The 12411-nt window shown below is 45.2% G+C and overlaps 1 protein-coding gene across 3 annotated transcripts in view; it reads left to right on the top strand.

Annotated features, from left to right (window-relative positions):
- Positions 1 to 12411, top strand: part of MTA1 (metastasis associated 1) — a 1118686-nt gene that overhangs the window by 470994 nt on the left and 635281 nt on the right. For all 3 annotated transcript variants that reach the window (XM_069638739.1, XM_069638738.1, XM_069638741.1), the window contains one exon: positions 11290 to 11389. In XM_069638739.1, coding sequence (XP_069494840.1) covers positions 11290 to 11389 — 100 coding nt within the window. The remainder of the gene's footprint in view (positions 1 to 11289; positions 11390 to 12411) is intronic.

The raw sequence follows: 12411 nt of genomic DNA, 5'->3' as shown, positions 1-12411 counted from the left end.
GGGCCCAAGGTGTCATGACATCACAATTTTCTCTTTCAGTCGCAACTAACTTTTTCAGGATGTGTTTTACAGTTTTATTGAACTATTCCACTAACCCTTCAGTCTGTAGGTGTTAAAAAGAAGTTCTGAGGATTTTTATATTCAGTATTTCCTTCACTTCTGACATTAGTCGACTTGCGAAGTATGTTCCCTGATCAGTTAGAATTTCCTTTGGGATCCCAACTCGGGAAAAGAATGGGATCAAATGTTTAAGGATTTGTTGGGTTGTATTTTTTCTCAAGGGAAATGCCTCTAGGGAACGAGTGTCATAGTCTAGTCTACAATTACTCATTTGTACCGATTCCCCAGTTCTGATGGCTCAAGGGGTCCAACTATATCCATGCCTATGCGTGAAAAGGGCACATCAATGATTGATGGTGCGGGAGGGGGTCTTTGAGAACTGGTCTTCTGGCACAGCACACATAAGTACAATGGTTTTCACTTTGGCGTAGATCCCTGGCCAGTAGAACCTGTCTAATATTTGTGCATGTGTTTTACCTGTTACTAAGTGAGCAATTTCAAACATCGCCCTTTTGTGACTCTTTTGACCTAGGAGAACAATCTGGACCAATATCCCCCCCAATACAATAATCCCGCTTTAAGAAAGAAAAATGACCCTCCTTTCTCTCTGCCCTCCTCTTCAGGTAATACCTGGAAAAAAGGTTCTGCTAGTAGGGGTTCATTTCTTTGGCCGAATGCCAGGTCCGGAATGATCTCCGGTTCCTCGCACAGGGTTTTGGGTGGTATTACTTCAGCTGGTTCTTCGACTTCTAGGTCTTCCTCTCCAAAGCCTTTGCTCCTTCTTTCTGTTTTGTCAGAATGTTTGATTTCTTTCATCCTAGGAAATAAAGCCCTTTCTAAGATTCCCGGGGCTATCTTTTCCCCTGCTGTGACTTGATATGTATCTCTCCCTTTGTTTTATATTAATATTTTTAAGTCTCCCCTGTTATCAGGAACTATGATGCCTAAAGCATGCCGCAGGCGAGACCAGATTTAGAGGCGAGTCTGACATAGGTTCCTAGTGGGGGTATTAGGACGAAGTCAGTTGGTATTAGTACTCGGTCTCTGGATGGTATTAATTGCCTCCCTCCCCCTGCTACTGCAGAAGTAAAAGCCCATGCAGTGTTCTTTAGCTATTTATGGATCGGAGGCTATGTTGCTATGTTTTTCAAACTTGAAGGTTGCCCAGTTTGTGGCCACTGAACACGATCCCACCTCCTAACACCATATGTGAAGGGTCAGGAATGAAAGTCGGACACAATTTATATATGGTTTTGGCTAAAGACTTTTATTGATGAAATAAAAAGGTTTGAGAAAATGCGTTGCTATCCCTGCACTAGAGGGGTTTCCGTAGCTAAACTGAAAACTAAGGATCTGTGTCGGAATGTCCAAAGCAAAACCATCCTATGTCCAAAGTACTATTCTGACACTCACATTCTATTGAAATAAATGTTAAGGTGAAAAGGATAATGTCTTTGGCCTCCAGTGTTTCAAAAGTGTTCAAAAAGTAATGAATTCCTCCAACATAAAGTCTCTCAAGGATATGACTCCTTAATCCAGAGGTTGTCTCCTTTCCCCTGGATTCTTGTTCACAATTTCTTGATAATAATAGTTCTGGTCTTTCCTCTTGATCAATACCGAAGTTATATATGTTTATCTTTGGCCTTTAGGTTGTCAGGATACCTGGTATACTCTCCTGCCAGGGTTCTCTGTTTACCTATATTCACACACTTGTGATTTCCTGATATACTCTCTTGCTAGGGCTTCTTGTTTTCAAATACTTGCTATTGTCTGGTGTACTCTCCTGCCAGGACTGCTTATAGTTGCCTATTTCTGCAACTCCACCTTTTGATAGTTCAACGCTTTATCCCTTTTGGCTAGTGTTGCCTCGTTAGTGTTTTGCTCACACTTCCAATCATTCACCACTTTAGCATTATGGGTTAATTCACGTTGTCTGATAACGGTTTCCTTCTGAGGAAAATATGCTTTTAACTTCTTACTTTCAACATTAATAAACGATTTCCTCTCTTTATCCAACTTGGGTTCTTCAGATTTTAACATACGGCATGTTCGCCAATCTGCTCCGGTGTTTTCTTCGTCCCAGCGTGGACTCACCGGCTCTTATTGGTGTTTCCTGATCTGTTTGCAGCCCACTAATGGATCCTCTCTCCTTCGCATGGTTAGACTTCCTGGCTTCCCGTGTTTCCGGCTGGGCTTCACCACTCCCGTGGGTCTCTGGTATGTTTCTTCTTGCTTCTTTCCAACGGCGAACGCCCAAGAGCCTTGTACCTGCTTATGGTGTTCTTACATGGAATCTTTTCTGCTTGGGCTTCTTCTGCCCAACGTATGAGTCGGTTGACTCCAACTTCTTCCTCTTGGTCTTCACAAGCTGCAGTCAGCTCTGACCAGCAGTCTGCCATTTCTTTGAATTATCATGTTTTAAAGGTCCCAGGCACAGGTTCAGGCTCCCAACAACTTGAGCGTTGCTTGTGTTCGGGACTGCCTCTGCTCTGCATTCTTCCATTCCTCTTCCTCGTTGCATTGTTAGGTTAGGGTGTTTCTGGGAATAGTAATTCCTTTTGACAAACTTGCATAAAGTCATTGGAGGAATTGCTTTAATATGGTCTGGGTGCCAGTTACTGTTTGAAGGTTGGTTTGGACGTTTGTTTGAGAAATTCCGCACTCTCCTTTGAGGGAGCAGGAAGGAATCACAGTAGGTCATTAGGATGATGTGTATGGGAGATTCATCCTGCAAACGAAAAGTCGGATACCATGTCTCATCCTCTGACATTACCACCCCTCCCAGAGGTTCCCCCACACCCCTATGTGATCCTCCCTCATATAGCTGCCCCCAGGGTCAGGATCTGGTAGCGGCTACCATCCCCTGGGCACATGGGGGGAGGTCACTGCCAGAAAGGGAGTAATGATGCAATCGGATTCGTTACAGTATCTTTTCCTACTTGCCATCACGGATACTTGGCTGCACGAGCCGTCTGGCCCGGCCATCGCTCTAGCCTTACCACTAGGATGCTCCATCCTCAAGACAAGACAGACCACTTCTGAGAGGAGGAGGAGTAGCCCTAATCGCCAAGGATGCCCTATCCATTAGACCAATTAATCACCTGTGGGATGGCTACACAGACATGATATCTGCCAAACTTTCCATGTCCCCCAACTGCACCATTAACATACATGTTATCTACCGGCCCCCTGGCTTACCCTCTGACTTCTGAGGACATCTTCCCCACTTACTACGCAAAAACCTTAAAAGTTCCATTAAAACTATTCTTCATGGGGACTTGAATCAAGGTCTTAACCATCCCAAAGATAAAGCCGCTGCAGCCTTAGCTAAAGAACTGAAAGATTTAGGGTTTACACAGGAAGTCGCCAGCTCGACCCACACCAAAGGCCACACTTTGGAGTGGGTGACAGACCACAACTGCTCCTCCACTGTCCGTTCCAATGATGCCTACCCTTGGACTGACCACAACTGTATCCAATTCACCATCCCTACAGCCTCAGCCATAAAATCTCTCTCCTATGCTCCACCAGCGCAGGTAAGCAGTTCAAAAAAACTTACGAAGGAAAATCTTCGTCCCCTCCTGGAAGTCCCTGAACTCGGGCCGCCCTTCTCTAATGACCCCGGCACCTTAGCAGATTTATACACCGACACCCTCACCAAAGCCATCAATGCTGTAGCCCCGAAAGAATGCAAAAAAGAAAAGCAATCCATGCACTTTAATTCATGGTTCTCAGAGGAATTACAGGCTCTACGTACCAGCAAACGAGAGGCACTAAGTAAATGGCAAGCCAATCCTAGCGACCATGCGAAGGATATCTTCAAAAAGATAATCGCCCAATATAAAGAAGCTATCTCCAAAGCTAAATCAGAAGCCTTCAACTCTCGGATTGCTAAAGCCAACTCCCAAACCAAGGACATTTTTGCCATCTTCAATGAACTCCTCGCCCCCTCCACTAGCCAGGACGAGATCATTAAAGATGAAGCCTGGTGTTCAAGTATACAAGCTGCAATATTTAGCAAAATGGAATTACTCCAAGAAAAAATTCAGGTTCACTACAAAGCCTTACCTCACCAATACCTGCACCCCCAGCTAGCCCCTACCGCAATGAACTCCAACAACCTGTTATTCTCCTTCCGTGACATCACAGAACCAGAAGTCATCAACCTCCTGCAACCCCTTAAACCATCCATGTGCAAAGGGGACATTTGTCTTGCTAAAATCATTAAAGAATGTGCCGACTCTTTAGCCCCTCTCCTAACCGCGTTCATTAATGCTTCTTTCAAATCAGGCTCTGTCCCAGCAAGCCTCAAATAAGCATGGATGCGCCCCCTCCTAAAAAAATAAATAAAAAAAAGTACCCTAGACCCTAGGTCACCCAATAACTACCAGCCTATCACCACGGTCCTGTTCCTCCTAAAAAGTCTGGGTAAAGCGGCCCACAACCAGATTCAACACTTCCTCGAATCAAACTTCATCCTAGGAAAAAGACGATCAGGATTCCGCAAAGGCCACGGCACAGAAACCACCTTGGTAGATCTTAAAAACCAAATAACAGGAATCATGGACAAAGGCAAGCCAGCCCTCCTCCTACTCCTGGATCTCTCGGCGGCCTTTGATCTTGTGGATCACAAGATCCTTACGTCACACCTCACCCATGCCACTAAATTCTCAAAAGAAGCTGCCTCATGGGTCACATCGTTCCTTTAAGGCAGAGCCATGAAGGTTTTCTTGAGCCAGGCTAGTGCAGCTCCCACCACCATCCACTGCGGAGTCGCTCAGGGCTCGTGCACAGCTCCCACGCTCTACCTGTTCACAAAGCCGCTCTTCGATAAACTGGACGCCCTTGACATAGCTTATACCAACTATGCTGGCGATGCACAGGTACTCCTACCACACACCGGATCCTATGACCATGACTCTGCAGCCATTCATCTAATATACGCCACCATCCAAGCATGGATGGCGGCCAATGAGCTTTGTCTCAATGGAGACAAGACCGAGATGATCATTCTTGGTCCTAAAGCTACGCTAGCCGGACTTGGTAACCATTACTGTAGTTTCACCATTGATAACTCCATCATCCTGGTATCTTCCTCAGTAAAAACCCTAGGGGTCTACATAGACTCTACCCTATCTATTACAAGGTAGGTCAACGGCATTACCCCTGCCTCTGCTCACACCACCAAACTTATTAATGCGGTAAAACTTTTCCTGTCCAAACCTAATTGTCTTTCAATAGCTAGAGCCACCGTAGGGGCCAAACTAGACTAATGCAATGCCCTCCTAGCAGGCACTTCGGCAAACAACATAAACAGACTCAAAATTATACAAAACAATGCGCTTAGAGCAGCTTTAAGCATCCCGAAAAGAGACCAGATTGCACAAGCCAGGCGAGAAGCACACTGGCTTCCCGTAAGGGAACGTGTAACTTTAAAGACCCTCACAAGAGCCTGCTAATCAAACCAACTACACCCCACTACCCCCCATCAATAGGGCCAAAGCAGGCGGGATCAGCTTCCCATACATAGCCCCCAAACTATGGAATGCCCTACCCAACGCTCTGAGCCGAGACCTCCCTCCCAGCCTTCTGGAAGATGCTAAAAACCACACTCATTAACTAATAAAACTTCCCCTCACCTGCCCTATTCTGCCCCATCCCCTCCTCCTGTACTTAGGCTATCAAGTTTGTCTGTATTTTGTAAAAAAAATGCTTATGTACTTTGTAACCAAGCATGCTGTCTGTAACAGCGCCACGATGCTTCCGGGCTGTTGCGCACTCTATGAATGTGAATAAATAAATATTCAATATACTTCCTTGTACCCAAAAAGGATCCAACCATGGGCCCCGTCTTGGACCTCTGCCCTGAAAACAAGTATGTCAAGCCTCAAAGATTCAGGATGACGTCTCTGCAGGAGGTAATGCCACTGCTGAAGCACATGGATTACATGGCCACCTTGGATATGAAAGATGCATACTTTCATATTTCAATGTTGCCAGAGCACTGGAAGTACCTAAGGTTCAAGATAGAGAAAACACTCACTATCAATTCAAAGTACTCCCCTTTAGCATTGCCTCAGCCCCAAGGATTTGTACCGAGGTTCTGGCTGTGGCAGCTGCTCGCTTTCGCAGACAGTCCGTTTCAGTGTACCCTTACCCACTACTGGCTCATAACAGTGGACACGTGTCATGCGTGTCTTGAGGACACCCAAAAGATTCTAGTCCAACTCTTTCAACTGGGGTTCTCTATCAACGAAAAGAAATCAAGTCTTGTCCATAGTCACGTGAAACAATTTCTAGTAGCCCTTATTCGGCCAGAAGATGGACTTGTCTTCCCCCTCCAGTCAGAGGGTCCAAAACATGTTGTTCCAGATCCCTCAAAATGTGTCCGGTTGTCTGATAACCGTACGGAGAGCCATGCGGCTATTAGAAATGATAGCATCCTGCATTTTCCTGGTCCCACATGCCCGTCTGCGCATGCAAACTATGCAAGAGTGGTTCTCAAGCCAATGGTGTCAAATAAGCTGTCAGTGGGACAATCTAGCGGTTGTCTCGAAAGCCCTTGTTCTATCACTGCAGTGGTGGACGAAGCACAACCTCCTGAAGGGGAAATCATTCACCACCACCGCAGTAGAGGCCACTCCCACCACAGATGACTCCCTGTCAGGGTGGGGAGCTCACCTTCTACACTAGACAGTGCACAGTAGTAGAGTTATACAACACAACTATCCTTAAGGCCATAAACACCATAGCACCACTCAAGCTTCGGAAAGCCAAACCACGAGCACACCTCAATTCTTGGTTCACCCCCAAACTAAAAACACTCCGCAAATCCAAAAGACAAGCTGAATTAGCTTGGAAACAGTCACCATCCACTATTAATAAGACATCTTACGCACAGGCATCGAACATCTATAAATCAGCCATCATCCAGTCTAAAAAAAACATGTACAATGAAAGAATCAGCAACGCCAAATCTAATACCAAAGAGCTCTTCAATATCCTGAGAGAACTCGAATCACCCTCCCCCACTCCAGACACTTGTAACAAAGACATCCACTGGTGCACGAGCATCCAGGAAGCACTCCTAGGCAAAATTGCCACACTACAAGCCAAAATCCTGACAAAGAAAGAAAGCCTCACCCTCACTGATAACATCACCCCCTCTACACACACCCACACCACCCCCCAAAATGATGACAATAACCTCTTTGAGTTTTCCACCATAACCATTAAAGAGGTTGAAGAAATAATCTACTCTCTTAAACCGTCCAAATGCCAAGGCGATACTTGCCCAGCCCCAGTCATTAAAGATGCAGCCAAACAACTTGCTCCCTTCATCACTTCCCTCATCAACTCATCTTTCACCTCCAACATAGTGCCCAACAACCTCAAGGACTCCTGGGTTCTTCCTTTACTTAAGAAGCCCACCCTTGACCCTAATGTCCCCACCAACTACAGACCCATTACGACCGTACCCTTCCTACTAAAAATCCTCGACAGAGCTGCCTATCTTCAGATACATAACCACCTTGAGAAAAATAACTTACTAGGACTCAGACAATCAGGATTCCGCCCCAAACACGGCACTGAGACTGCCCTGATTGACCTTAAGATACAGATGGACAACATTAAAGACAATGTTAAACTAGCCATCCTTCTCCTTCTTGACTTATCGGCCGCCTTCGACCTGGTCAACCACGACATCCTCTGCAAACATCTATCCTCAGCAGCCAAATTTTCAGATAACGCCAACGCATGGATCCATTCCTTCCTTAACAACAGATCCATGAGAGTCTTCGCACCCACAGCCTCTGCCATCCCAGCCCCAGTCACTTGCGGTGTCCCCCAGGGCTCCTGCGTCTCCCCCACTCTATATAATGTGTTCACGAAACCCCTCTTTGACATATTGGACCGCTTGGGTGTCATCTACACCAACTACGCAGATGACACCCAAATACTGATCCCTTTAACAGGCGACTACTCCACCGACCTCACTGCTCTCAACAACATTTATTCCATTATCCAAGAATGGATGGCCAAGCATGGCCTATGCCTCAATGACGACAAGACCGAGCTTCTTCTCCTAGGTTCCCAACCCAGACTTAATAAACTCGACAAACGCTATCAAGCATTCACTATAGACGGCAATAACATCATCGTCTCTAACAGCGTCAAAACCCTAGGAATCTACCTCGACTCCTCCCTCACACTGACAAGACAGATCAATTCCATCTCATCAGCCACTGCTTACACCTGTAAACTCATCAATGCCAGCAGACCTTACCTCTCACCATCCAACTGCATCACCTTAGCCGGAGCACTAGTCCTCTCCAAAGTTGACTACTGCAATGCGTTATATTTGGGAACCAGTCAGAAAAACATCAACAAACTACAAGTCATACAAAACAACGCCTTGCGAGCAGCCCTGAACATACCCAAACATGAACACATTTCGGACGCCAGACGCACCTGCCATTGGCTATCCATACCACAAAGAATTGAATATAAAACCATCTCACTCACACACAAATGCCTAGCTAACCAAGCACCCAGATACCTATCCGACAATCTCAATCACCACACCCCAGCGCGCCCTACCAGATCAGCTCAAACACATTGCTTAAATATCCCAAGATTTAAGCTCCAAAAAGCAGGTGGCTCCAGCTTCCCCGTGCTTGCCTCCAAACTTTGGAATTCACTTCCACTCGAGCTGAGATCAGAACCTTCCTTTCACAGATTTAGACACAACACCAAAACTTGGCTTCTATCCAAAGAAACGTAAACTGCCTAGCCCTACCTTACTAGCATGCACCAAGACTGTAAATTTGTAAATATGTAATCGGTTTGTACATTTCTGTTGTATTATTCTTGTTGTATTCATCGCAAGCCCCTGGATGCCCTAGGGCCAGGCGGCGCTATACAAATAATAAACTAAACTAAACTAAACAGCATGTGGTCACAACCCGTAGCGAACAAACCCATCAATCTGTTAGAGCTACTAGCAGTTTTCAAAGCCCCGAAATCTTTTCACGAACTACAAGGGAAGACTGTTCTAGTCCTAACAGACAGCACCCCGTCCATGAATTACATAAACAAGCAGGGGGTGCACTCACTCTCCAGGGCTGTTCAAACTGTCACAAAGCATTTGGAAGTAGGCACTCAAACACAAAAAGTTCCTCCTGTCGCAACACGTTCCAGGGAAATGCAATCTTCTTGCAGACGTACTCAGCAGAGAAGTTCAGCTAGACGTAGAGCACAAGTGGGATTTACACTAACACTTTTTTTCACAACGTCTTTGCAGAATGGGGACATCCAGACATCCACCTCTTTGCAACACTGGAGAGTGCACAATGCCCAGACTAGACCTCCAGGTATCCCCAAAAGATGTCCAAGGAACGGTCTCTGGATCAAATGGTCAGGGAGATTTGCTCATGTTCCCACCCTGCCCCCCAACTTCTCTCCTCAACAGGATAATTCACAAGATGCACCTGGAACAAGTTACACTAATACTGATAAGACCAATGTGGGCTCATCAATCGTGGTTCTTGCATCTCATGAGAATGTCACTTTGCCCCCCAGTGAAGCTGCCTTGCCCCTACAACATGCTGTCCCAGGATCAGGGGCCAACACTGCACCCATGCCCTTAAACTCGCAATTTAGCAGCATGGCTCCTGAAGTCATAGAGTTTGGGCATCTCCAACTCCCTCAAAGATGTATGGACATTCTTAAAGAGGCACGAAAATCAAATAGAAAACACTGTTATTCCAGTAAATGGAGACATTTTATCATTTGGTGTGGTACTTGTAACATCAACCCTGTTGATTGTTCACCCACACACATACTCTTTTATCTAACTCACCTCTTAGACTCAGAACTAATTTTTAACTCACTGAAGGTCCACCTTGCTGCCCTCTCTGCTTACACCACCTCTCAGCGCAAGATTTCCTGGTGGAAAGTCCCGGTAATCAAGGCTTTTATGGAAGGGGTGAAAAGACTTCACCCACCCATTTGTAATCCAACTTCTCGAAGGGACTTGAATGGTGTCCTTACTAGACCTTTGGGCCCTCCTTTTGAGCCAATGCACAGAGCCAGTCAGGCTCTCACCTAGAAGACTGCTTTTCTGGTGTCTGTTACTTCCATTTGGAGAGTTGGTGAACTGCAGGCGCTCTCAGTTGTTACTTCTCATAAGGACAAAGTGGTTTTGCGCGCACACACACATCCCCGCTTTGCACCTAAATCCATCTCCAAGTTCCATGTAAACCAGTCCATTGAACTTCCATCCTTCTTTCATAATCCTATTAACTCAGTTGAAAAAGCCTCCATACACTAGATGTTAGAAGAGCAGTGATTACCTCAGAAAGACAAAAGCACTTTGAAAGACAGATCAATTCTTTGTCTCCATTGCCACTGGTAGAGAAGGGGATCCTGTCTTGAAGTCAACAATCTCCAAATTGATTCTTAAATGTATCCAGATGTTACTCTCTGTCAAAGAGAGCCTTACTTTGTACGCACGTTCTACTCGTGGCACTGGAGCGACTATAGCTTTCCTTGCACCTATTCCTCTAGATTCTATTTGTAAAGCGGCTACCTAGAGTTCTGTTCAGACCTTTACACAACATTACTGCTTGGATACACATTCTAAGACTAATTCTCGGATGGGTCAGGTGGAGTTAAGACATCTTTCCCGCTGTTCCTTCACACATCCCACCACCATCTCCTGATACTGCTCACTAGTCTATGCACAGCATGTGATTCTAAGCAGATTCACGTGCATCAAAAGACATACATTAGTCACAGTAATCGTATTTCTGGTGCTTGTATCCGCTTAGATTCACATGGACCCACCCTTCCTCCCCTCTTGGAGTTGAAGGAACATAAGCATCTCACACTTTTCTCCTGAACTCACTCATGCATTCTCTTCAGGTTTCTACATGGCAAAACAAAAACAACTGGGGGGGACCTCCATGCATGAGCGATAATGGGTACACTGCATGTCACAGTTAGTCATGCCCAGTTCGACATCCCTTTTCGATCTTCTAAAAAAGATGCAATACTCTGCGATTACCACTAAATGTTAGATTATATGCCCAGCATGTGAATCTAAGCAGATACAAGCACCAGAGATATGATTACAGTGAGTAATGTATGTCTTTAATAGATATATTTTGATCACTTTAAGAATTAAACTACTACTAATGAATAATATTGTTTTTGATACTTTTTCAGCTCTGTTGGTACATTTGCCCGTGCTTTGGATTGCAGTAGTTCTGTAAGACAACCGAGTTTACATATGAGCGCTGCAGCAGCCTCCAGGGACATCACATTGGTAAGAATGGAAGGAAATTCTTTAATTTCATATTTAAAAACTCACTCTAAAGTATGCCATCGAGTGCTGTCCAAGTTACAAATGTTTTTACAGCAAAAGGGGAATTTTGGCTTGTAGCGGCTATAGACAATAGTTTTACAACCCTGAAAACACATAATGAAAATGTTACACATCTGAAACTAGTGGCAAGGTGTCTGCAACATTTACTGTTTTCCACTTTTGGCAAAGGCCATTAAGAAACTAATATTCAAGCTCTACATAATCATTTGTATGGCTCTGCTATGGGTTGGGTACATTTGTTACATAGTTACATCACTCATACTTTCCCATCACATGAAGCATCTCATTTCTAAGGTGAATAGTGAATAGAACCACTTAACTGTAAAATGAGGTCACAATGTTTTTTGGGCTCTTTTTCCTAATGTTAGAGGTGCTCTAAGCTGTTTTTTTAGAATCCTGAATACTTTTTGCTGACATAGACTTCTACTGAGATCTCCCTATAGGCTGCAACTGCATTTTAATGTGCTGTACTCAGTACCACATATGCAAATTAACAAGGGGGTCCTGGGAGTCCCTCTGCCAGACATTAGTCCTGGTTACGAGAGACTTACCCAGAGTCTTTTACTCAGTACCACATATGGCTACTTGTTTTCTCACCCAAAAAGTGTTGGGTCTTAGGCGGCTGGCTAAAGTTGTGTGTTTTACCTCTGGCCACACCACTCGGTAGTCTTTTACTGTGTGAAAAACCAGAGTGTGTTTCACAACCTAGTCCCAGGTGATCCCGTACTTAGGTGGCCAGATAAAGGCCATTGCTGTTGGATCCTGACCCTAGTGATGGACAAGCGAGGTAGGATCACCTCAGTAGGGCGTCCTCGGGAAGTGGGGGAGAAGCACCCAATGGTGGGACACGGTATCCCCCTTTCCCCACAACCAATTTAACCCCTAGCCCTGCTTATTTTATGGGAAACTACAACTCTAAGTCCTCCCCATTTTATCGTAACAAAAGTACTGCGCTGAGGAAG

This window comes from Ambystoma mexicanum, chromosome 14 (genome assembly GCF_040938575.1).
Source record: "Ambystoma mexicanum isolate Mex_15411 chromosome 14, UKY_AmexF1_1, whole genome shotgun sequence".
Classification (NCBI taxonomy): domain Eukaryota; kingdom Metazoa; phylum Chordata; class Amphibia; order Caudata; family Ambystomatidae; genus Ambystoma; species Ambystoma mexicanum.
Note: the sequence above shows the minus strand (reverse complement) of the source record. Positions and strands in the feature narration are given on the sequence as shown.